Source organism: Passer domesticus, chromosome 4, assembly GCF_036417665.1.
Source record: "Passer domesticus isolate bPasDom1 chromosome 4, bPasDom1.hap1, whole genome shotgun sequence".
NCBI lineage: Eukaryota > Metazoa > Chordata > Aves > Passeriformes > Passeridae > Passer > Passer domesticus.
The window spans coordinates 69,147,971-69,174,491 of NC_087477.1; the positions used below are offsets into that span (position 1 = coordinate 69,147,971).

General features: G+C 38.7%; 2 protein-coding genes across 5 annotated transcripts in view; one reads left to right on the forward strand and one right to left on the reverse strand.

Annotated features, from left to right (window-relative positions):
- Window positions 1–6,967, forward strand: part of FBXL5 (F-box and leucine rich repeat protein 5) — a 34,133-nt gene extending 27,166 nt beyond the window's left edge. The window contains exon 11 of the mRNA XM_064418619.1: window positions 6,320–6,967. Coding sequence (XP_064274689.1) covers window positions 6,320–6,396 — 77 coding nt within the window. The 3' untranslated portion in view covers window positions 6,397–6,967. The remainder of the gene's footprint in view (window positions 1–6,319) is intronic.
- A 2,064-nt stretch (window positions 6,968–9,031) lies between these two features.
- The window catches only part of CC2D2A (coiled-coil and C2 domain containing 2A), a 52,611-nt gene continuing 35,121 nt past the window's right edge, over window positions 9,032–26,521 (reverse strand). For 3 of the 4 annotated variants that reach the window (XM_064418614.1, XM_064418617.1, XM_064418616.1), the window contains exons 21-35: window positions 26,064–26,231; window positions 24,502–24,607; window positions 23,034–23,143; window positions 22,818–22,914; window positions 21,496–21,594; window positions 18,783–18,959; window positions 17,973–17,993; window positions 16,697–16,900; window positions 16,139–16,228; window positions 15,272–15,385; window positions 13,724–13,858; window positions 11,898–12,020; window positions 11,250–11,308; window positions 10,614–10,791; window positions 9,032–9,619 (exon numbers count right to left, since the gene is read on the reverse strand). In XM_064418614.1, coding sequence (XP_064274684.1) covers window positions 9,431–9,619; window positions 10,614–10,791; window positions 11,250–11,308; window positions 11,898–12,020; window positions 13,724–13,858; window positions 15,272–15,385; window positions 16,139–16,228; window positions 16,697–16,900; window positions 17,973–17,993; window positions 18,783–18,959; window positions 21,496–21,594; window positions 22,818–22,914; window positions 23,034–23,143; window positions 24,502–24,607; window positions 26,064–26,231 — 1,870 coding nt within the window. In that variant the 3' untranslated portion in view covers window positions 9,032–9,430. The remainder of the gene's footprint in view (window positions 9,620–10,613; window positions 10,792–11,249; window positions 11,309–11,897; window positions 12,021–13,723; window positions 13,859–15,271; window positions 15,386–16,138; window positions 16,229–16,696; window positions 16,901–17,972; window positions 17,994–18,782; window positions 18,960–21,495; window positions 21,595–22,817; window positions 22,915–23,033; window positions 23,144–24,501; window positions 24,608–26,063; window positions 26,232–26,521) is intronic. The other variant, XM_064418615.1, reaches the window with a different exon arrangement.

The following is a 26,521-nucleotide window of genomic DNA, read 5'->3' on the forward strand; positions in this document are numbered from 1 at the left end:
AAGATGTCTTCAAAGACCAGTTAGAATCCTGTTCCTTTTACGTCTGATTGCTTGCTACTTTTCCTCTGTTTATACTTCTGTCAGTAAGACCAGACTTCATTTGTCCTCAGACATTTCTGGTTTTCATTTTGTCCCTATAAAATACACCATAACGTCTTTGTATTAGTTTACAATGCCCAAATCTGTGTTTGAGCCCACCACTTTAAACCTTGGCTGTTTCATAGTATCCTCAAGAAATTATTTAAATTTAAACAGAATATTTTTTAATTATTCTGTAAAGTTGTCTGATCCTCTTCCTGTTTATTTCCTTCCTTTTACTGCCTGCTGGAATCTGTGAGCCTATAAGCTCTGCTTAGTTCTCTAAAGCATCATGCATGCCTTTGGATCAGCAGTTATTCCTGTAGAAAGAAGTGCACAGGACAGTGAGCCTGTAATGGTCTGACTTCTTACATCTCTTGAGAAATAATGTCATCTCAGAAGTTTATGGCTTTATGGAAAGTAGCCTTTATAAATGAATTCCCTGCAGTTTTGTCTGGGTTTTGTTCCTTGTATTTTCAATCAAATTTGATTGTGATAGGCTGTTCAGTGTGAAACTGATGCCTTATTCCATTCTGTGGGCAGCAGGATTTCTACAGCAGCTCTTTCTGTATCATTTGGCGTTTCTAAAGTAACTAGGGAAAGCAGTAGCTGTTTCATGTAAATCAGTCCATATCTGAAGCTGTTTATTTGCACATTTACAGATTGTATTACTAACTGCTGCACAAAGTTTACTGATCTGTAAGCATGTACAGAATAATTTCATAATTTTCTTTGCTCACCAGCTTATCAGTGGTTGTTTTCGGGGAAGGAGTTGTACTCTGGGATCATAGATTGGAAAACCTGTCAGTCTTGCAGAAAAAAAAATGGAGCCAACAGCATGGAATTTAGCCATCTATGAATAATAAGGATACAGCTTTGTCATGTGCTGATGAATAAGGGCTTTACTTTTACCTGCAGCTTATTTTCAGATTTTTTTTTTTCCTACAAACATTAAGCCTAATGGGACCCCTTAGATACAACCCAGCTTCATTGGAATTTCTTTGTGGAGGGCTTGTTGCACATGTTTGGTAGGCACTTTGGTTGCAATTTTTGTATTTTCAGCAGGTGCTGTTCTACCGTTTTAGTAGAGCAAGATTAGAAAAGTAGAGCAGCTGTGGTGAAGTAGTTGGGTTTAAATCTGACTGCTGTTGCACACCAGTAACATGGTACAGTTTTTATGACCAGAAACCATGAATTTGCATATATTTCCAGATCTATTTTTTTTGTTTATTGTTATCTTCACTTGAGTTTTTGGTTTGCATACTAATGTTTAGGATTTCTTATGTTTTTCACAGTACTGGAGTCTTGGAGTTAGATAACCCTCAGCTGCAGCTGAAAACAAATCTGTCAATGTACATTGCTTTTAATGGCTGATTTCATTTGTCTAAAACAAATTTGGTTGTGGATCACACTAAACTGAGCAAGAAGAGTTTAATGTTTGAGTTACATCTTGCCACTGAGTTCTTATTGTCCTAAGGCTGTTTTGTCCAGATGTGTCCATTCTTCTGACTAATTTCTCCATTTCAAAGCCTGGAGTACTTTCAGCTTTGGCATTAGAAAGAAGGGGCTCCTTAATTTCTGCAGCAGTAGATCTTTTCAGCATTTAAGTATGATTTAGTTTCTAGAGTTTTTTTAATTATGTAATCCTCAGTTTCTGTAATTAAAGAAATAGGACATTAATGAAATAAAGCTTGATTCTAATTATTCACTCTTCTGGCATTTAAAAGTCACTGGTCACAATTGCTCTGTCTTTCAGTAGTCAAGCCAAGACTTTGCCAGTTCTTTTAAGGTGTACGGACCACTGTGTGCAGACTTACGTGGGAGCACAGTGTTCCAAGTGTAGGTCTCAGTCTAAATTCTACAGATTACCAGTGTACTCACAAATATCTGAAAGGGTGTTATATGGTTGTGGCAGCCAGTTGCCTTGGCAGGAGTGGTTCTTTTACTGTGGTCTTGGTCCATGTCATCATGGATTCTTGGTGGAATGCCAAACTTCACTCTATGGAATTCTAATTTTTGTTCTACTAGTACATGTAACAAAATGGAGTAATCAAATAGCTCTGCTCCTCTCCTACATTACCAAATGTGTTTGTATGTTCACCACAAGTAAACAGACCTCACCTCTACTCTGTCCCCTAAGCATCTGAGTAATCAGATGTGCATGTAAAGAGCATTACAGTAATCCAGTTTAGAAGCAACTAAACCAGTAAAGTAGACTGTGGCAGGTTAGATGATTAACTTTGCTTTCCCAGGTGAACCCAAAACACATTTAATTTAGCACTTCACTGCTAGCACTTACTAAGTGTTCACAGAGGGAAGTACACTTCTCCTTATGATCCACTGCATGTACTGTTCCTTCCCCACACTTCCATCACATGTTGTTTTAAAAGACTACATTTTGGGCTCCTTATTAAGTCCAGCAGTGATGGTATCTGGTTCATCACTGTCAGGATGTTTTATTACATAAGCCAGAACCTGACACTGCAAACACCCCGTGGTTGCTTGCTATACCTGGCCATCAAAACTGTCAAAGTTCATTCAAATCATCAGCCAGTCCTCAAAGTGTGCATGCAGTGTGTGAAATTGCTGTATGGAGCAGTGTCCTCCTAGATACACAGTGCATTGCTAACTGGGCTGTGCTGAAAGCAATAATGGGCAAATGAAGATGGGAGATGGTGGAACAGGTTGCCTGGAAAGGTGGTGCTAGACTTATCTCTGGGCACATTTGGGGTTAGGCTGAAAGGGGTGTGTGAGCAACTTTATCTAGTTGAAGATGTGCCAGATTATTTCAAGGTGGTTGGAACTAGATGACTTTTAAAAGTCCCTTCAACCCAAACTATTCTGTGATTCTATGGAAGGGATTCATCTCCACTGTTAGGTTGAAATGACCATCACACTGGACAATCTGAGAGGAATATATGCAGTTACCATATTACTTAACCTAATACATCAGTGAGGTGAGAGGAGTTGGACACCTCATATACAGAGGAAACAGAAGACAGTATTCTTTTGGCAAGATTAGAGAGGCCATTTGAATTTAAACAGAATTCTAAAGCAGAGTCTAATCTGAATGAGGTCGGTAGCAAAAACTGGGGAAGTCAGAGGTTATGAAGCCAAAGTGATGTAGCCAAAGGTCAGTGGTCATAAATAAAGCCAGGGAAACAAACCCAGTGTCCGTGGCTATCAAAAGTAAAGGTATTTGAATTTTGCTGTCTGTGCCAAATGTAAAAAAGAACAAGCGAAGCACTAGGGATTTTATAGAGGAGGTAAATGACTTGTGGTGGAGGAGATCAACTGACATGTCAAACCTTAAATAACAAACCCAGATGGCCTTACTGTTAAGACAACCATCAATGATACTACCTTGTTATAATAAGAGCATAAAATACCCTCCAAATGATGGGAATTGCCCATATATGCTAAGAAAGAGTACTGGGAGGGCAGATTTCAGATGTGGTTGAACCCTGAATGTTTCATTTTATCAGAATTCTTTATTACAGGCTATAAAGGAAAGTTAGTGGTGGTATGAGGATTAGACATGGGACAAGAAATGCAGTGTGGGAAGAAGGGTGAAATTTCAATGTGATATGCTTAATGTAATTTGTAAGTCAGTGCCTGATAAATTGGGAAACAAATATAAAAGCTTTTCAGATGGTCCAATTTACTTAGAAGTATCCAAGTTTTTCAGATCTTAAGTTGCTGTTAGAGTGGTTTAAATTTAAAAACTGGAAGCTAACTAAAGGATAGGAAGGAAGGGCTTAATGGTCATTGTTCAGGAGGGGAACCTGGGACGTGACAGCTTTCTCCCTGTTCCCCTCCCAGGAGTTCTGTGCTGAGATCAGTCTTACTCAGCATTTGCCTTGTGTTGTGGTGTGAGAAATGCACACAGTAATTTCCATGTTTTTGAGTGGTGCTGTGCGGTCTTCAAGTAATGATAATACTGATGATGATTTCCAGAAGTGTCACTGTTAGCTGTATGTGTGGTTAAAGGTCTGGGTGGCTGGGAATAATCAAACTGTGATTGCATGAAACAGAATTCAGAGCTGGCAGGTGCAGTGTGGAGATAATGATTTCAGAGAGCTGTTGGTGCTAATTCTGAGATCTTTCCTATTTGCAGCAGCAGCCAAAAAAGCCACCAATGTTACCATCGTCAGGGTGGTGACAGCAAGATAGAGGGTGCTGTGCATGGTCCTGGAAGCCTTGGGGCACTCACATGTGGAGCACTGCATGATGGGTTTGGTCTCCCCATCCTGAGGGGAGTATACACTGGAGTTACAGAAGATACAGAAGAGGCCTTCCAAAAAGTTAGGGAACTGAACACGCAAAAGGCTGGATGTTCAATCTGGGAATGAGATGGCTGAAAAGGGGGCATGACTGTTACAGAAATGGAAAGCAGTAGATGAGGTCAATGTGCAGTGGTAATTCTCCAGATTTTGCAGTGTTAGAGCTCAGGGGCACTGGGTGAATTTTACACAGATGCACTGTGTAGTGAACTTTTGGAACTTGGTCCTGTGGAGAATTGTGAAAGGAGGTTCAAAAAGAGGTTAAAAACCTGCATGCACAACTGAGCCATAAACAAGTACTGAAGGAAATGGACTTCAGTGTCCCTGATGCAACAGTTAGAGTTGCTGGAAAAACACCAAAGGTGTGCATGATAGGCTTTTATATCATGTCCCTAGACACCACTTGCTGTCACCAGTGCTGAAGTTAGTGTTAGATGGAGCATTGGTCAGACCTTGAAATTGGTATGTTCCAGCTAGGAGCATGAGGAACACAAAATGAGCAAGAAAAGGATGGAAAACAATATTGAATAATACTGAGAATTCCTTTCCTTGGGCTTTTATGGTTTGTCAACAAGCATTTTGCTGGAAATGTGACAGTTGCTTCGGCATCACTGCTGTGCTGTGTAGTTGTGGCAGTGCTGGGGAAGGTCAGCTACGACTTGGAAAATGCTGCTGCACAGAACATGCTCTGCTGAACCAGCTGTTCAGAAGCACTGAGTCTCCTTTCTAAAGGATTTATGAAGAAGCTTTCAAACTAGCTCGTAAGTGACGTGGAGGATCAAAATTTAGTTCAGGTGAATAAAAAGATTTGAAAAGGAAAATGAGATTATTGACCAATGAAAAGTTCACTTAACTAATCTTTCCTTACAGTTTCAAGTTTTTTTCAGTCTCATGTATCTTAAGTATTGCTTATTGGTCTGCGACATGAAGTAGGAAGCTGTTTTCAAGGCCCCAGATTCTTGGAAATTTAATTTAATTATGGCTTTACTGTTCAAGGAGGTAAAAAAAGCCAGATATGGCATGGTGCCCTAGTTCATTTAAAGGTGCTGTTAGAATTTCTATATACATTAAAAACACCTGAAATATTTGTTGATTTGTTTCTCATACAAATGGGGAAAATTTGTGTTGTCCTGGTTACCAGCTTGTTTGAGTTGGCTCAGCAATCCACTTCCAGTGTTTGTTGGGTGCCAGAGTTCAGCCAGCCTGAGTGTAAATGGGTCTCAAAGCAGGCTTATGGCTGCAGGAAATAAAACCCCATTTGAATAAATACAGTAATTTCTTATCTCATGGTCACTTTAACATTTTACATGAAAGGAGTAAGTGAAGGTAAGTGGAGGTGGGTAGAGTTACAATGTTGGTTTGTGTTTTCTGTGCTTGCAACTCATTCTTTTTTCTGAATGGCTCATATTTAGCCTTATGACTTCTGATGACTGCAGCGGTGCTAAGGTGATTGTCTTTAGCTTTTGAATTTCCAGTCAAGAGTATGTGAGAGACTGGCCAACCATGAAGAGTTCATGGAGGAAAAAAAACCCAACTTCCTGGCTAAAAAGCTGTTTCCATTACCACAGACATAGTTTTGGAGGTTATGGTTTCTTTGGTAATGATCATCTGAATTTGAAAAATGGGAATTAAAAAATACATTGTCAAAACCACTCAGTTCTGAAGCTGTGGCAGCTTGTGTAAGTTGCTCATTTAGTGTTGCTTATGGTACTTCTGTGTAATCTGGGATGTGTTATCTTCATGGGACTAAGCTATGGAGCAAAAATTCTTGAAAAATACCTGTTCCAGGTGAGGTTTTTTACACTGTGATAGTACCGGCAGTGTTTCGGACTTCACGGTACTGAATGAAGTGTAGTGCATTGTAAAAAATGAGATGTTTTCTGAATTACCAGATTGACAGTTATGAATCTAAATGAGTGGCCCTTCCTTCTTTTCACGTTGCTGTTGTTTTTGTGCAGGTCCTCATGCTGAAACCGCCAGTGGATGCCAGAATTTGCAGTGTGGTTTTCGGGCCTGCTGCCGCTCTGGCGAATGACCGCTGACGTCTCATCTTTCGGTCTACTTCATTTAGCTGAGCAGGCTTCCTCTCATGCACTTTACTTACAGCTCGCATCTTGTGTTAACAATCCTTGGAGTGAGACTTGTTATACTAGCCTGACCCTGCCCACAACTTCAGAATCTTAATTATGAGTGTACTGTACAGTGTTGTAACAATCTCACAACCTCATTTGGCTTGAAGGGTGTTGGGTTTTATTTTACATAATTTGGGGAAGATGGGAAAATCTTCAGTTTTTTTTTTAATGCCACTTTATTCCAATTTTGGCACTTAACTGTACTTTACTGAATTATTTTGTGTTAGGTGACTTTCTTTTTTTAATTTTGAATCCGCAAGTACAATATAAACCTCCGCAGAGAACTTGAATTTTACTGTTTGCATTTGGGTAACAATTATACATCTTTAGGAGCCTGGTTTCTTCCCCTTTCCTCTCATCCTGAAGTTGTTCTTTATATTGCAAAATTAGGGAAATTGCCAACTTCCTTTTGCATTTGGTTTTGTATTTGGGCTTGAAAGACATAAATAAAACATTCCCACCAATTAAAAAATATGTGCAGTGGTTGAATATCTGTGCTTTGAGAGTGCCATGCCAGAAGCTGCAGAGGTTGGGCAGGTGGGAGGGTGTTGTCATGGTTGCAGAGCTGTTAGCTGTACAGTATGTATGGGGGTTTTGGTTTGGTTTTATGGTTCCTATGACTCTGCTAAGTTGCATTTTTGAAACAGCTTCCAGGGAAGTAATTTTTCATTAATCTGAACTGTGTGAAGGACAGCAATACATTTTCCCCCTTGCTTTCATAGTTGAAAAGATTCCTCTCTGAACAGTAGAGACTGGCAGGGAGCAGAAATTCTGTTGTGATTAGTGAAATGTGCTAGGAAGAGAGATGAGTGGTGTGTGTGTGTGGTGGTATGAGGAGAGCACACTGTGTGAGGGATGAGTACTGTAGCCCATGGCAAGTTGTAAACTTCAGTGGCCACCTGCTTGTGGTTGGCACAATTGCAGGCTGTTTTTTTTCTGCAGCAGAGGAGGGGCAGGTGTCTGCTTTTGCAGAAGGCAAACAGGTTGTTTTCTTTTTCCTATTGTGCCTAATTTTTAGGACTGACAATACAAAGTTAGTAATTTTTACCTGTTTTCCTAATTGGATAAATTCTTTTGAGTAGTATTTATTTAGAACACTAGTCATGGTGACCTGGTAGCTTTCAAGATTCTAGGGAAAGGTGTCTGGGAAGTCAGTGTGCAGGCAGAGCTGGAGGAAACGGCAAGTTTTGCCACCATCTTGGTTATACTAAACTGAAGAGTAAGGTAAGAAAAACACTAGTGAGTGTAGACACAGCTGAGGATGGAATGAGCTGCAGGTACACCATGGAATAAGCTTGGGAGATGCCATCAGTGTTCAGCACAGCATCATGTGATGACAATGTACTTTCTAGTGGGGCCTGTAGAAGGGTGGCAACAACCCCTGACTCTAAGCAAGTCCATGAGTGCTGAGAGAGCTGGCAGACACTATAGTGAGGCCACTCATCTTTGAAAGGTCATGGAGATCAGGAGAGGTGGCTGAGGACTGCAGGAAAGCAAGTGTCACCTTGGTCTTCAAAAAGGACAAGAAGGATCCAAGGAACTACTGTCCAGTCAGCATGACCTCTATGCCTGGAAAGGCAATGGAGTGTCTCACTCTGGAGGCATCTCTTGCATGGATGACAAAGGTGATCAGCAATAGTCAGCATGGATTCACTGTTTAACCAACCCACTTTCTCTATGATGGAACAAGTTCCTGGCCAGATGAGGGGAGAGCAGTGGGCATTGTCAACCCTGACTTCAGCAAGGCTTTCAACACTGTCTCCCAAACCTCCTCACAGGGTCAGGAATTGTGGTCTGGATGAGTGGACAGTGAAGTGCTGAACACAGATCCCAGAGGTTTGTAGTTAGGGGCACAAGGTCTGGTTGGAGGCCAGTGGTGGTGTCCCCCAAGGTCCAAGTCTGGGCTAACTTATTCATGGATAAGTTCAGACTTATCCATGAATAAATCCAGACTGGGCTGAAGGTCCAGACACGTCCTCAGCAGGTTCACTAACAGCACAAGGCTGTGAGGAGCTTTGGGCTGGTCCCCCTGAGTGCTGTGCAGCCCTTCAGAAGGCCCTGGGCAGGTTGGAGAGATGGGCAGAAAGGAACCATCTGGAAATCAACAAAGGCAAGTTCAAGGTCCTGCTGAACACTTCCTAAACTCAGCCCACTGTCATTTTTACTTGAAGAGTTTGATTAGCAAGATAACAGCAGGAAAAGGATATGGATATCCGTATTAACAGCACAACTACTTGCATACTAGTAAGTGAATTTGATTTTTAGTTAACTATTCTTTTGATAATCCTCTACTCACAAGTTTGCTAACTTGCAGACAAGGATTTCATACTCCTAAGTAATTCATGTATAAAAGGAATGAGCTTCTTAAGGTTTAATAAAAATATTTATTAAATCCTTCATCTTTAACTTCTTAAGAAAATGTCTTCCACCTTTAAATGATGCTGACATGATACAGACATAAAATACAGAGCAGGATATGAAGCAGCCTCTCAAAAACTGAGGTATGGTCTCTTCATTGATGGCTCTTAGGTATATGAAATTTATTCATAGCTAAAAATTCAGAAACTGAGATACAGGAATTTTTTTTATTTACAAGTGTCTTTTGAAGAGGAAGATCATCTGTAGATGAACTGCCTCACTACAGGGATACCAAGGAAACATTTTACTCTGCACTGTCACTTATATGTGAACGTGTAATGCTTTAAGAGTGTGAGGTCCCACAGGGAGCTACAAAACACTACATAAAAATCACCTATTAGTACTGGAAATTTATGCTGTCAGTCTCTTCCTTAGTAATTAGTGGTTTTAGGGCAAATAACTACTAAAAATCATGTTGTCATTTCATTTTTAAAATACTTGGAATAGTTCAGCAGTGAAAGAAATCATATATTTACACCTATATAAGCAAATTTCCTGCAGTAGTCAGACTGGTCTGTACTACCTATTTCGCACAAGTGAAGCAACATAAATCCATACAGAGAGAACATTTTGGGGATAAGCATGAACATACACAGCCAGAGCAAATTCAACATTGGAAACATCAATGGTGTGAACTCTTGTGCTGTGTACAGCTTCTATTAAAGGTCTCACTTCAGAATAGGGCATATGAATAGGAAATCCAGAGACCTGGGAAAAGAAAGAAAACATGTAAGAAGAAAAGATGGAGGCACCTGAATAAATACATAGTTAAAAAAATTTACATGCTGAGTAAAACAAATTATCTTCTCTATTGCCAGCCTGAGGTGATGCAATAGAAGAACCTATGTTTGTATTTTGATAACACCTCCCTTTTTCACATACTCCAGGCAAGCTTATGCCATTTTTCCTCTTTAATTTGGGTTAAGTTCAAAGTGAAGTTCTTTAGAATCCACTAGAATACAGTTACATTAATGAACACATATAGTAGAGCTTCATTGCTTTTTTGCCTTGCAGCTGGTTTTAAATCACTCTCTTCTTCTGGCTTGGGATTTGAGCAAATGTCTCCTGCTCAACGGGAAGCAAAACCTCAACTCATTTTGGAGCTGGCCAGAGCTGCCAGTACTGTCACAGGTGTTCCATGTGGACAGCAAAAGGCCCTTCCAACCAGCCTGGAGGAATAATGCACAGGCACACCAGTGGCTGCACATGAACACATCAGTCAATTTTAGAGAGTGAAGCAAAGGCTAGAAACCTGAAGAAAAGCTTGTTGTGTGGGCTCCTGTGCCTGTAAGCAGACTGTGTGTAGCACTACTCAGCACCAGCAGCTGATTCCTACTGACCCTGAGAGCTGCTGCAGCAATCAGCCCCTAGCAGCTGCTGCTGGGAGACTGCACTGGTGCTGATGTACTGCAGGAGTGGCTGTTGTGCAGCAATACATGTTTCTGCTGAACATAACAATATAAAGTTAATTCGGTGCATTGTTGTTTTATCTTCAACATACAAATGAAATAAACCAGATCATCACTCCTTCACTCTATTAATATTATAATGGTTTCTCTTTGTATAAAATCTCTTGTGAATTTTGGTAGTAGAAGACAGAACTAGCCATGGACACTCTTCTACACCACAGAGTGGTGATTCTAAAACCTAGGGATTTAACTTCCTGCTTCTATGCACAAGCCATTAATGTTCACAAGTGTACCCTGTAATCTCCCAGCTGTTTTTGCAGCTCTGCCTGATGGTCATCTTCTACATCTTTGCCTTGATTTTGTTCCAGCAGCGGCAAAAAGTTTCGGAGGGTGGAGGTGCAGTATCTGTTCCAACGTGTTGGGCGCGTTGGTCTCCATTCCATAATCTTATCCTTTAATATTTTTTCAATCCTGCAGTAAGATAGACTGATTATTACAATTCTAGTATTGGACATCTGAACTGATCTCCCTTGGCAGACAGTACAGATTCTGAGAACCACAATGACCTCAGTTAAACTTACTGCTCACTAGAAGTGCAGAAAAGCCAACAGAGCTGTGTAGTAATGTCTGCATTGTCAATGTCTGCATGGAAAGCCATGGAATTACAACCCCTTTTAATTTACACCCTCTCCTCTCATCCCCCCACAGCATTTTGTTCTTTGTGAAATGGCGGAGCAATGACTGATTAGTTCTTTTTACCTCGCAATCTCTATTGAAGAAAGAGAATTTTAAAAAGCCCTGAAAAAATAGCTTCTGATTTTTTAGTCCATTCTCATGGCATTGAAATCAGATTTTTAGGAGCTAGGAATGAATACCTGGGAATGCTCTGGTATTAGCACTGATGGCACTTGTTCTGGAGGTAGCATTACCTGCTCTGCAGTTCCAGTGCAGCAGCCTTATCTGAATGCTCATAAGTTAGTTCTTCAGGCTAGCAATAAAGAAATAAATATTAAAACATGCAATCTCTTCTAAACATATAACAATGTAACTTCAGGACTTTCTGCCTTGATGATGCTCACAGAAGTTTGCATTTATGCAAAAAGAATCTAAAATTTAACTAGATATTTGTGTGTAATTCTGGGGTTTCCTCCCCCCCAGTAAATTTGAACTGTTTACACCTTTCATCACTGTACAGAAATTTCTGGCTTTTTACTAGTGATGTTCATACAGCTTGAAAAAAATGCCTTTTAGCAATGAGACAAAAGTTGACTTTTTCTTTATAATACTGAGTTACTACTTTAGATATGTTTGTGTTAAAGATTTATTCAATTTACTTCACTGTTGCCCTGAGATCTTAGATAGAGTGCAAAAACATTAATTCTCTATAAAATCAACTTTTTTCAGTATTCCTGCTTTCATTTTTTTAAGGGAGTAACCAATAAATATTTTTAAAAACCAATGCTATTACATAAATATACTTAACCAAAGAATTCCAAATAACTTAATATCTGTTTCTTTATACCAAGTCTGTGATGTCCTAATCCCTCTTTTGGAGTTGGCAATAGATCCATCAATACCTGAATGCTGCGGAGACCAGGGAATGGCAAACTTCTTGAAAAGAAAGGCTTCCAAAGTTTTGGTTTGCTGATATCAAAATATATCCTTCCTGGGGAATCATATTCTTGCATATTAAACCAAATCTACAGGAAAGCAAATTTGGTTTAGCTTTCAGCATATAATCAACACCTATGGAACACATTCCACTTACACAGCAATAAAATACTATACAATGTTAGCCTCCTGTAGCCTGCTGCACAATTCCTTCTGAATTCTGATTAAATTCCTCCAAGAGCCCACCCCAGTGCTGCTGTGGCTGTGATGCCTGGTAGCTGCTGCACCCCAACACTACTGCTCTTCTAAGTGTACCTTGCAGAAGACAAGCAGAGACTGCAGACACGAGTCACAGCTTCTGTGCACATTTGGTCAGCAAGTGGAACCCGTATCTTGCACTCCCCTTCTTTACAGACATTCATTTTGGCTTCTGTGCCTAGCCTGGAGTATGCAGGCACTGTAGGATTCTTGTTCTAGCAACCTTTAAATAACTATTTCTAAGGCTGCAAAATGTACCACAACTTACTAAGTAATGTGTGTGACCCTTTGTAACTGAGGCTCTGTAGAGCCTTCTAGGACAGCTGGTTCTGCCCCAGCTGGGTGTGAGGTGGTGTGGCTCTCCTGGCTGGGACTGCTCAGTCTCACTGAGACAAGAATTAGGTGCCTTGGAAGCTGTTGTTGTGTTCTGAAGTTCAAGTCAGTGCTCAAGTCCTTCCTTGCTTCTGCCAGCAATTAACAACTAAGTTTCATTTTTCTTAACTGTAGGTCTAGTACTGCTTACAAAAACACCAAACCAAACAACTCTACCACTCCCCAAAATGCTTTCAGAGAAAGAAGTGACACTTTTAAAATAAATGTACTTTAGAATATCAAATTTTCATCTAAAGTTAGGATCTGTGTTTAAAATAGAACATAGGAGATTAAATAACAAAACAAAACTCATAATGCGTGGCATTCCAAAAAACTGAGGAGCAAACTTTTAAAGTCAACTTCCAGTTTCCATTCAAATAAGCCCTAGGGTTCTTCTTTTAAGTTTGCCTTCTATTTTCTCATTTTCAGACTTTCACACATCTTTCTACCCTGTTATCATTTCCTTGTTTGTGTCCCCAGAACGTGGGAGGTCTGGCTTCCAACCAAGTCAGGGAATGCTGCTGGCAGGACACTTCCCAGGGTTTCTGATCCTCCCAGCCCAGACTCAGCCCCCAGCTTGTGGCTGCTCCTTCACCTGCCCAGAGCTGCACAGCTCTACAGTCTCTCCTCTCTCACCCCACCTCAGAGATTTTGCAGCCACACAATGAATAATACATTATGAACATGCACCAGTATTACTTGCCTCTTTTCAAATAAATGGGAGGACTTGATGCCAAGAGAAAATCAGTATTGTTTTTGTGCCCTGTGTTGTGCACATTGAACCATTCAGGCTGTGCATAATGTCACATGGGCAACTCAAGTGACTCTTTACACTTTTTTTCTCATTTTTCAGTCATGTTTCACCTGCAAACTATTATCTTTGAGGAATGACTACTCCTAACCTAAGCAGTTGTAATCTTAGCCCATCCACTCTGAGAAACATGTAAGTAAAACTCAGTAATGAAAATTACATTAACAAATCTCTTGATCCACTTAAATGCTGATTAAAAAAATCTTTCTTACTTAAAGTAGGTGAAAAACCTACTTAAAATTTGATTATATTTATAATAAATTATATCCTAAACATGTTTACAATAAAAACAAATGATGCCAACAAAGAAAATCAAGTGTATAGAAATATGACAAGACTGGGCACACTTACATTATCACAACTGATCAGACAGTACACATTTTGTAAGGGGCAGAAAGTATCATACTGCCCATAAAAACATCCAGTACTGGGATTCCAAATTACATACTGACTTTGTTCCAAAGTCAATACATATGCAGTTGGTCCCTAGGAAGGAAAAAAAAAAAGTATGAGAAAGATGTTTGAAAACTGGCTACAAGGACAGTATGCTTGGTATTCTTTGCAATACTAAATTTTTACTGTTGAGGTTGATAGTGCTTTTTAGGGCAAACTGTTTGGAAGAATTTACAGGTTCATTACAGTTCAAGACTTATATAATAATGTGGCAGAGAAATGTCAGACATGCAGAGCTCCGAGCCATTCTTAACATATCGAGTCTGAAAGGTCTTGTCTCACTACAAACAGATGTGAAATTCCACATACAGGGATGTTTACCAGATGCCACTTCAGTTTCAACACATCCTGCTTGGCTACTGCCACAGCTCTCATCCAGGGGCAACCTCAGAGCTGAAGGATTCCCATCCAGGCAGCACACTCTGTGTCTCAGCCATCAGCCTCCCTCCCTGGCATGTAAGGAATTTCTCTTTATATTCTCAATCAGGAATTCCTAAACTGCTCTCCTGTGTTCTTGTCATCCCTTATATTTTCCAGGTATCTTGAAATACCTGGAGTAAATTCCCTCCTTACAAACATTTTATTAATGACTAGCATCTCAATCAGATTTTGAGGGGAAGGAATATATCTGAGTACTTGTTCCTGTCACTGCAGTATCTCAGAATGTGATTAAGAAAGTAGCTTTGACAGAAATTTTTACCAAAAAAGCCTTTCATATGCATTATATGCATTATAAACAGTTACCACCTTTTTGAAAAGAGCAGTATTGGTTAGTTGGAAATCTGAGTGCTTCCCTGAGAACAAAGGCACCTCCCAAGCAGCAAAACAAGCTCAGTGTTTCAGTTCTGGGCCAGTCTGAGCCCAGCTGCTGCCACAGTGGCTCCCAGCAGCCCAAGGCAGAGCAGACACCTCACCTGCCTGCATTACAGTGGGCAGGGGGAGAGGCCCTCGTCCAGCCTGAACCAATCTATCTTTACTATTGCTGCAGCTCTGCCATCAGCCAGAGAATCAGCAGATGTGTGTGACCAGTAAGAACCCCTGGCATGCCCCTAGGCCTCTCCTATCACCTCTGAACCTGTACCAAATCCCACACAAACTCAGTCAGACCCCGTGTATCCATGACTGAGATGCTGTGAAGGGCCTGTCTCCATCAATTGGTTCTGGATACACCATTTATACAAGCTAAAGTCAAATGAAGGGTTACAGACGCTTGGTCCTGTATTATGATGACAACTACTACCAGTTTAAGCATGAGGTCCAGGAAAAAAACCCAGACATACACTAAGATGTACTTTCAATTTTTTATTTACTTCTCTGAAAAGAATCAGTGCCCAGCACCAATCTTTAGATAAAACATCCCAGCAAGAAACAATTATCCATTGTTGGGGGCCAAAGACTTCACAAAATAAAAGTTAATACTTAGGCCAAATGAAAGAATCCTCTTACCTCAGGAATGGCATTTCCAATGATAAGCCAGGCTTTTTTCCCCATACCAAGAAAATAATTACACAAGAGCACGGCGTGTTCTTCCTCATCTCCCGCCAGAAGATAAAGAAATTGCTAATTGAGGTATTAAAAAAAAAAAAAGGTTTTCTAGGCAGTTATCAACTTAGAATATTTTATAATGTTTCTTAACACATCTGAAGCAAGGAGTCCTCTCAGATCTTTGCAATTGGTCTTTACTGTTTATTGGTCACTGCTTCAACACACAGGACGAAGAGTGTGAGAATACATGAGATCTGATATCACAAGAACCAGGGTCTTTGTCTTTTTTAGAAAGACCATTTTTCAGAAAAGTTCTGAGATGATAAAAACTTCATCTATGATAAACAATGTCTGCTGTTATTCTCTAAATTACAGCATTTGTGTGACAGAATACTAAATATCCCATTACTGCTTACACTAAATGTAATGTCTTTTCTGTAGTTCCTTGGAATGACAATGACCCATTTTAAGTCTAGATGTAAAGTCTCCATCAGTCAGCATCCCTTCTCTTGTGCATGTCTATGACATGGACTGGTTTATAACTGAGAAAGAAAGGGAGATGGTTTGAAGCCCTAATGTATTATTGCAACCTACCAAGGATAAAATTTTGTCTCAGATCAGAATAAGCAACTTCTTTCAAGCTTGGGTCCTTATTCTTTCAAATAAATGTCTCAAAAATATTTCTCACAATAACAGAATCACAGAATAATTTAGGTCTGAAGGAACTTCAAGACCTAATCTAGTACAACCTCCCTCCAAAAACATGTCCACTAGGATGTTCCATCACATTCAAGAGGATAAAGAACTTCTTCTTAATACATTGCTTACATCTGATGTGCTCCATAAATCACAAATTCCAGCAAATGAAACACTATCTGGCAAAAAAGGAATCAAAGCAACATATCGAGCCACCAGTTCCTGCAAGAAAACAAAACAGAGCAGGTCACCCCTTTTAATTCAAAATGCTCTAGTGTTATTATACCAGATGTGAAGAATATTGCTGTTTCTACTCAATGACAAAACACTGAGAAACCTCAGTACAGTAGCAGCTAGCTCATTTTAGAATTTGTATAGAAGACTGATATGATCTACTGCCATTAAGATTTGCCATAATTCTTTGTCTTTTAAAGGACAATACTCATTAATACACTTATTTTTTCCCCAGAGAAAACAAGTACTATTTTACAGTCTCATTACAGTTGGACTTACTGTGTATTACACAGTCATTCATAGTCATTACTACTTTTATTTTGTATCTGTAGTTTTTCCTTTGCAAATGGTGTAGCTGTACAGCAGAGACACAAAAGCTTATGTGCATGAGCCAAGGCAAACAAACATCTTAAAATCTGTATCCCAGAGACTTCACTATATTTTCTAAGTACTTACTGCTGCTGTTTGAGATCTATCTGTGACAGCATCAAGAAGCTCCTGTGGCGGATTCAGAGGTTTGATATATCTGGTAATAAAAACTGTTTTTCCATCAAGGTCAATTACAGTAGTTAGGCACTGGCGGCTTGGAAACTTTGATGTACATTCAGCTTCATATTTTTCTGCTGCCTGGAGCAGTTTCTCATCTTCTTGGGTATCAAACTTCAAAAGACAGTAGAATTTATACACAACCAGTTTTATTTATAGTTTGGACTTAAGTCTTTACCATATTTGGCTATATTTCATCATTTAGAGGACAATAAAATGATTGTTAAATTCTTTTCTAACAGCACTTTGAACTTGCCTTGTAGCATAAAGTTTTGCTTACAGACATAAAAGGAAGGTCAAGGCAATGGAAAATCAGGTAATTTGCACTTAATATAAATGCCCATAAGGATCTATACAGATAAGCTGGCTTTATTAAAGCACTGAAAAATGTAGTGAAAATTATGGCCAAGTAACACTAGGGTTCATGAGGATGTAACACCACATATTAATTCAAAAGTAAACAATTATGGTTAGGTACTAATCCTATGTGCTATTCCCACAGCACTCTATTAAAACCACAATTGACACTATGCATAAAATCTCAATGATTTTTATATAAATAATACTGCAACAACACTGCTCAATGCCAAAATATTTGCAGAGAAGGTTCAAGTGAATTTTAGACGAATCCTTATAATTCAGAGGTGTCTAAAATTTCCACATGGTTAAATGGGATTTTTCAGAAGCAAATGTAGGACTTAAAAGCACATATTAATTATATAACAATGACAATTATTTCATGATGATACCTAAGATGTCATTTTTAAAAGGTATTAAGATTGGTCAAAATTATCTATTTAGAATTCCTTGTATACTTCTAGTGGTGCTGAGAATTAAAGTTCATCCTTTTTAATATTTTCATTTAAAATAAGCCACTTTTGTAATTTGTTACTCTTAAACTAACCTGAGGTGGAACAGCTGGGCACTGCCCTGCAGCTAGACCTCCAAGTTAGAAGGCACACAGTGGTGATTCTTCTCCACCACAATTAAGAGCAGAAAGTAGAGCCTCTGGCATGTTGTAAACTTAAATGTAGCAATTTACTGCAAATATTTCTGGCAAATAAACAATTACTATGTCACAGTCAAGTAACACAATCTGCAAAAAGGCTGCTGAATGGCAAAAACCCAAGCTAAATCTTAAACTGGGAACAACAGGAGTATCTCAACTGATTTATTAATGTTGTACCTTCTTAAGCATTTCATTCATCTAATAGAGGTTCAGGAAGGACAGCAGGAAAGAGAGAAAAAATAAGTACAGAAACAAAAAAGGTTTCATAAAATTAAACTAAAATTATGCTTAGCATCCTAAAGCACTACACAAGCATTTCAAATTAGGTGCAGGTCAGGAATAGGAAGAAAGTATGGCAAATTATTTAGGTTGTTTTTTTTCATAATATGCCAAACTCTTTCTATAATAGGTGTATGTGTTGCAGCTGGAGAGTTGCAGCAAGAATTGTAATGACTATTGTTGTTAGTCTAAGGCACTTCTGGTTTACTAATGAAACTGAAAAAAATAGCAGCTGCTGTTTAGGAATTATTATCTTCAAGATCTCGAGGCATGCATGAAGCTATAAATAATAAATGCTCATTTGAACAGTATAAACACAGAAGCAAGAAAATACTCTTTGCACCTGCCACCTCCTTTTCATCCACTGTTCACAAATACTCACACAAATGCTTTATTGTTTACACAAATACATGGAAAAACTACATGCTCACAGAGAGGAATGCCAATTTGCTTTCTCGTAGGACTAAAATTAGATACCTGGGCAAAGTTATTTCTCCTGCATTAAGTGCACATCTCACTTAATGGTGCATCTAATTAAACTGAACTGAGATAAAAAATTTAAAATAAACTACCCCAAATTTGTATGAATGTCCTTCTGTACTTGCATTCATGTCCTTTGGTACACTAAGGAGAGCTATTAATATGCATCTGAAGAACTGCACCACTGGAAACAAAGAGCAAGAGTATGATGAATTAGTGATTAGTTACCTTCTCTCTGACAGACTCTCCAGGGATGAGCTGTGGTTCAATGGTAATGAACAGTGTTATATATGAGCCCTCACTCAGATTTCTCACGGAATCATAACCTCTATCCATGCCCACGCTCTTTTCTTTGCTGTAACCAAGGAGGACTGGAGGAATATTGATCTTAAATGTACCATCAATCTACAACAGATACAGAAAACACTGAGAAATACTTCTCATTAAAAGCAAAAAAGCAAAAGTTCTCTCTCACATAAATTTGCTACTTGTGTCTGCATATTTTCTTCTTTTGATTGTTAGTTTAATTTACAAAATAATAAAAAGAGAGAATATAACATTTATGTTGATTAACTGTGGGGAAACCACGAGGTATCTCATTGTTAAATATATTAATCACAACTCGATTTCAGCCTCTCTTGCATATTATGAACACTAATATTTAATGAAATAGAAATCATACACACTAGTTCACAAAGAAAGACTGCTGGCATTTCACTACTTTTATTTCAAACTACATGCCTCTTTACCTGGAAAAATGAAAAAAATGGCAAAATACAGGTTGCACAACTATGCTTCTCAAGGCAGCAGCAGCCTAACAGGCCTTTGCCTATGAGTGATGTGGGAAGGATGCTCCAGCATCTCAGAGATGGACCCTCTTCCATGCACAGCACAAGATGCTCCTTGGGTGAAACTGGAACTGGGCCCATTTATCCAGTTCTGTATGGAATGGCTCTGCCAAACCCTCCAGCCCTTGGCAGCTCCCTTTGTTACCACAAACAGAGAATAAGGTCTTTCTGAAGGGCTGGGTGACACAAGAGATGGCAGGCCCACACTTGCTTGGGCAGGTTTCAATAGTGGAAGTACCCAGCTTTAAAAGAAAAGCAAAAAGAGTAAGCTCCTGATTTGGACACAATTGAGGCAACTTCCACCAGAAAGGGTATCTTCAGTGGATGAGGAAAATGAACAGATGACTCACTGGCATGGCTCATCAAACATTTAAGAACAAAATTAAGTTTTGATGAGGAGAAAACTGAATATATCACTCAAAATTTCTGCTCCAGTGTATTAGAACAGGATGATGAAATGCTTCATTTGCTACTGAAATTTAGTTGCTAGATGCACCTTTGCTGATCAGGCTTTTTCAAATTCCATATGAAATTCTATTCAAAGAATTTCTACTGCTGGAAAGATCTATACAAGCACTCACACTCTGCTTAGGCAATCACAACCTCCTCAAAGAGACTCGGAAGTATCTGACAGGAATTCTGGAGCTCCTCTGGTTCTACAGCAGAAAGACCAAGAAGCTGAAGAGCAGAGGTTGACATCGGTATGGGAAATCCTTAAAGATGGATTGTGGATGGTGGCTGTATTGGTAAGCAGTCTGTTAAAATGTCAAGCCTGACCATTAGGTTCCTCTGTGAGCAGACACACTTCTCAGGTGGATTTCATTCATTCAACATGGAACAATTCCCTAAAAATGAGCACTGGATCATGTTGTTTCCTGTTTGTTGACATATAGCAATGGTGATCACATTATGTGACATTTTCTGCACAGGATGGCCAGAGACTCATGAAAAGAAGGTCAGATCCTCTTACTACTCACATGTTCTTCAAAATCAGTGAAAGCTTCATGCTACAGGGCACCACAGCTCTCAGAGGTAAATTAACTGATTAACCTCTCAAGTTGAAGAGTGCATATTGTTAATATCTAGCAGAAACAGGTAGACTAAGCCTGGTTAGACATACTCTGTCCAAGATTCCTCAGCAATGAAACGTATCCCATGCTTTCCTGAATCCCATGACAATCACATTCTGTAACGCTTTGCAGACAGCCCAGGAAAACCACTTTGATCACCAAGCACTGCACACAAATGAGACTCCTACAGACTTTCCCTCCACCCAAAGAATCTGGGAGGCTCAGAGTATGCCTTGAAGTCATTAATGTTCTGAAAAGTGCCCCATATGGCCAGAGAATACTAAATGAATGTGTCATTAAGAATGCAACTCATGTCTGAGTTTCTCACTTCATGAAGATTCTGACTTTTGTGATCAGATGATTTGATCTACAGGAAAAAGCAACTGCCATGTAGAAGTATGCATTAAAACTGTATTACAATATGATAGGACTGTCAATGGAAAGAAGTAGTTTCCTTAAACTAAGTCCAGGATGAATGGCTGGACAAAAAAAAGTATTTCCTCTGAAGAAGAGCATATTTTACTACTACTCCCATGACTAACTGTGGCTATTTCTTGAAGAAAGCGTCTCTTGAAAAGTTCTAGAATTGGAAGAAAGAAGGGATTGGGAGAGGCAAAGATCAAAATCTTGTGATTCGTGGAAAGGGTGGAAAAAAGTTCAAATTTCCTCATGTATCTAGGTGATTCTATTCCTAGTTCATCCATCTAGGCTGTGCAATACCAGAGCCCTCAAAAGCCACTGAGAAAACCACCCAAAAAAATCTGTGCTTTTAACCTTGCTACTGAAGGAAGTCAGGCTGCATTGCCACTGTTGAGTATATTTTATCTCAGCTCCCTTCAAAACCTTGAACTTCCTGGGAAATACTCAAATCAGTCAAAAAAATCCCAGTGGTTTCAAAGACATCTTCAAACAATCCCATAAAAATAAACTAACAATTACAAAGAATATAATTAAATCTGACATTCCATTTCCAGCCCTTTTCCATTCTCAGTTCTGTATTTTACTTCAAATAAAATCACTTACCCTTGCTTGAAAATATATGGTAGTAAATGGAATCTTAACACATCCCAGCCAGTGCCTCTCAATACGAGTGTGGATTCCACTTCCTCTTTCACGATCATCCTATTAAAAAGTTGCCCAATAAAACACTTTGTAAGACAGTTTCATTTCCTTTCATTCAATCAACAACTGAATCGAGGCATTAATAAAGAATTCTGTATTCATTTTCTGATCAGCTCCATTACTTGTGCAGCAGTAATAATTCTGCACAAGTTTCAAGCACACCAGATGCTGAAAACCCATATTACAGTCCATGATAGAATGTGCTTGCACCCTAGGGTTTAAGTCCTGTATAACATAAGATGGAGAACTTAAAACTGATTAAGGAGTCCACAACACTCATCTCAGACAAAGTAAATGAAGCTCTGGTCCTGTAATGAAATATTCTATTAGTATTTAGAAGAGCTTTTTGAAGTTAAAATTGTATAAAAATCTAAGTAAACCCTGTGAAATGGAAAAACTGTTTTCATGTGTGCTGCCTATCATATTTTCAAATCTCTAATGATCAACCTAGAATTATTTTTAAAAAAACCTCTAGCATGACATCCAAGTTTCAGTGTGTAGCTTTCTTCCTTCTGTTTCATCAAGTATCATTTCAGTTTTGAGGACAGAATTCTGTTCCCAGTGAAGTGTGTGAATTATTTATTTCTGGGTTATGTTTTCAAGAATGTTGAGTGTTGCTATTTTTGTGTCTGCTGAATTGATTAGGAAAGCTTTCATTGGATTCAACAGGGGAAGGAGTTATGCCAACACTGAGAGCTTACAAAAATTTCTTGCTCAAAATTACTACAAACAACCAATAGATGGTTTGGGCTTTTTTTTTTTTTTTTTAATTATTTCACCAAAAAGATGTAAAACAAGATGAGTTAAAGCATAACAAGATAGTTAGCAAAAAATACAAGAATTGGGATCACTCCTCTGGAATGAAGTAAAAAGCTCTGATTAAGGTTAAGAACAGAACTCAGATTACAATTCATGATGCCTCTCAATTTTAGGATCTTCAACTTCACTAAGTATCAGTAAAACATTACACACATGTGATGTGTTCAACTCTAGCAGCATTTTATGTGGCACAGGCTGAATTTTTACAAAGGTTAACACTGTAAAGATTGCTCCCTCTGACAGCCTTGCAGTGTTGACTAGATATAAAATCATAAGGAATGACAAAATAGAGAAAAGAGGGGCACAGGATGGGAGAAGTTATTACATGGAAAAGTCTTGTTCTGACAACTTCAAAAAGCTCACAATGCTCTCTAGTGTACAATGTCCTTCAATTATGAACTCACCTCTACAGCATCATGAAGTACTTCATCAAAAACATTAATGAAGACTTCATCTTTTACTGACTGCAAACTGTGGCTGCTGTAGTCACCATTAGGAGCTCTGAAGAGGTTAAATAAATCAAAAAAGTGATTTGAACAATACAGGAAAATGAGGAAAAATTCACATGCTCAAATTAAACTATTATTATGCAGAAATAATTTGGTTTTGTTTTGCCATACCTAAATGGAAGCTCAAGTTCCTCATTCCAGCAGGGGCTTGGACCTTCTGCTGTTGTTGTCCGGCAGACTGCTCGCTGAAAAGAAACTTCTACAAAAGGACGGACCAAAACCTAGAAATAGACAGCAAAACAAAGGAAACACACCTCTGTGGAAATTCATCAGAGCACAGTAAATTACACATTTCATGCATTTAGAAAAACATACATTGGGGCAATCAGGCTGGTTCAGCCCAGATACAAATTTAATAGACCTTAAATATTGCACTTCATGGGTTTCTAAGTATTTATAGAGCTTTTAAAAATATTTTATACACTAGGATTTCCAAAAATTTATGTGCATTCAAAATACTTGATGTATTTATATACACTGGCAAAACCACATTTTCTCCTGAGAGTGGAAAAGTTACAGGCTATCTAATCAAGGAAAGTAACTGAATGAGAACATGTGATCCAGTCACCAGTGGAAAAACAGTGCACTTGTATCCTCTTATCTGTAATCCAAGAAGCCTCCAGCTACAATCCCAGTTGTCCCTGAAACTGGCTCCTATAACAGATAAGCAACTTCATCTAGACAAAACAAACCCCTAATGTGATTAAAAATGCCTTATTTAACATTCAAATGCATATGGCAAAAGCTTTTCTACATTTCAAAAAGCTGTAATTTTGAAGGAAAATCACAAGGAAAACAGTAAAAACCCTGAAGGTCTTTCATCTACATTCAGAAGGATGCTGAATTTAGTTTTAAATAGCAAGAAATTGTAATTTCAGTGTCAGCCATAAGAATGCTGTGCTGGTTTAAACTAGGAGTGTACTGGACCCAAAGTGCAGCCTATGAAAACAGCCAGCAGCCAAGACACACAGAAAAGTAAGAACTGAGCAGGCATAGATGGTATTTTCTCCTATTACTCTTCCAGACTTCAAACATTTTCAGATGAAAGACTTTCCTAAGTCCGTAATGATTTTTCTGTTAAGTAACTCCCAATGGATCACTCTTCCCATACTTGCCCAATACCCACTTCAGCACAAACCAACCTCTTCCATCCACAATACATGTAAGCAACTTCTCTGGGCACTGACCAACTGCTGAATGAAGAATCACAACTTTCTTTGAAGGTTTGTTTTGAACCTAACTCCTACCAGCTTCATTTGCCCATCACATTTGTACTTACAATGCCAGGAAATAGTCAATCCTTATCCAGTGTCAATGACTTGTGATTTTGTGCCTTTCTACCATATTTCTCCTTCTCTACTCACAGTTATGGGTGTTCTGGCTCAAAGTCCCACCATTTTTCACTGGGCAGGAGCCATTCCGTATATTCTTCTCCAAATCTTTTGCAGCTTTACTCTCCTTTTGGAGACAAAGGAGTGGGCAAGGAAGCCTTGCCAATAAGGTATCTTTCTGAGGGTGAATGCTACTGTCTGTGGAAAATGCTCACAGCTTCACAGAAAATGTCAGTTTTGTAACATACCTGGTTGAATGCCCAGTCTGGGCTGTTAGGTGAGCTCTGAGCTGATGGGGAGGCTGCAAACATCTCGTTAAAGGACCTTGAAGATTTCGATGGCTGCTGAAGTTTGCTACAAGAGGAAACAGACAACAACAATCAGGGAAGACAGAGAATTCATTACTAAATATTAATCCCTCGCATTGTCTATTAGCCATACAGAATACTGGAAGTACTCCTGATGGTTTTTGTTGCAATTTTAACCTTGGGAAGATATTTATTAGCTCAAATAACACAAATAAAATGCTAGAAAGGGGTATTGAGAATATACTTCTTACAAGCCTCATTGCAAAAGAGTACTTTGTGCCCGGAGGCTCTCTTTTCTGAGAGTTTATTAACTTTTTAACTTTAAAAAAGCAGACTTTTTTGTTGCCTACTCCACACAATCTCTTTGAGCTACAAGTTTTTAAATTCAAGTAGTTGAATCCCTGCAGAATTCATGAACAGTGTAGATCTCATGGTATTCAGGCAAGGCCTCTACGGCAAAAAAGAATTCATATGAATATTACAGATTTGTCAACCCATGAGTGAAGTAGAAAACAATATATGTAAAAACATTTATTTTTACAGCACTTCCACGTAACATTTTGTGGTAAGACCACGTTATAGACCATAAGAGTACCTATTAACGTATAAAGCAGCTCAAAATAAAATATCATATAATGCAAAAAGACTGGATGGGGTTTTAATTATTGTTGTAATTCTGGTAATGAACTGAATTTTTCATCTTCTTTTTCCTGTCAATGATTTGCTTTTCTCAGTGTCAATTTATTTACAGACTGCAACACAACCTCTAACAGAGTGAGAGAAAGAACAGCCGACAATGCTAAATTCTGTAACTGGCCAGCTTGGAAATAAAGTTAAATGAGTTAAATGCAAGGTGTATTAATTTGGGGGGGGGAGGGAGAGAGAGTGAACACTGCATTAATACATTGCTTCTGGAGCTGAAGCAGACTGTTCAGTGTCTCTACATGACACACCATCACACAGTGCAGGCATTGTCTTAATGTGCCTGAGTGTAAAGGTCACCTTTAAAATTAGAGCCACATTAGGCTCAGTCTATTAACTTAAATGGTTCATCAAGGAGAAGATCAACATGCTGCACTCAGGAGACAAATATAGTATCCCACAGTGAAGAACTGGATTTTTTAATATTTGTTTTTGGTATTTAATTAAGATATTATGAATTAAAATTTCCCTGAGTATTATCAAGAGGTTTCCTTAAGGGATAATTCATCTGGTATTATGAGAGTTTTAATGCTGTCAAAGCTGTAACTGATCTTTCTGACAGTTTCTGGTAAAGCATGTCTTGAATTTCACAGCTACTGAAAAATTATTATATTAATCTACAAACTTACAAAATATCAGTCCTTTATCATCTTTGTAAAAAGATAAATGTATATATATATGTTTTTATCATGAGAATCAAAACACACATGGCTGAATTGTAACATCTGTTGCTTCATCTGTCCTCAAAACAGAAGAAGCCAGAAAATGAATCTGTACTGGAAACAAGCTTTTAAACATACCTCATCCCTGGCTTTCTCACTGGAATATCATAGGCTCTGATGATGTTCACTAACAGTTTTATGTCTCCATCTGATAAATTCTGTGCTGTGACCTTCTTCCTTTCTTTTCTTCTTGGCCTTAATGGTCGTTTTGCCTCTGCCAGTTTAAAGAGGCCGAGTCCCAAAATGCTAATAATCATAAACCAGGTATTTAGTCAGTTTTGCATAGAATCCAGGATTCCAGTGTTATCATGACCCACATGAAAATTATGCACTAACACAAAAAGGAAATATTTGCTCCTGCTAGTGCCAAACAAAACTCCCTGAAATGTCAAAATGCTGCAGTTGTTTAGTACTGCACTAATCCAATTCTGTCTTATATTTCAGGAATTATAACTTCAATGTGCAAAAAGTTTGGTTGTTTGAGGTTTTTTTTTTTTCCCCAAAACTATGTAAGGTGCAAAAAAGACAATTACTTC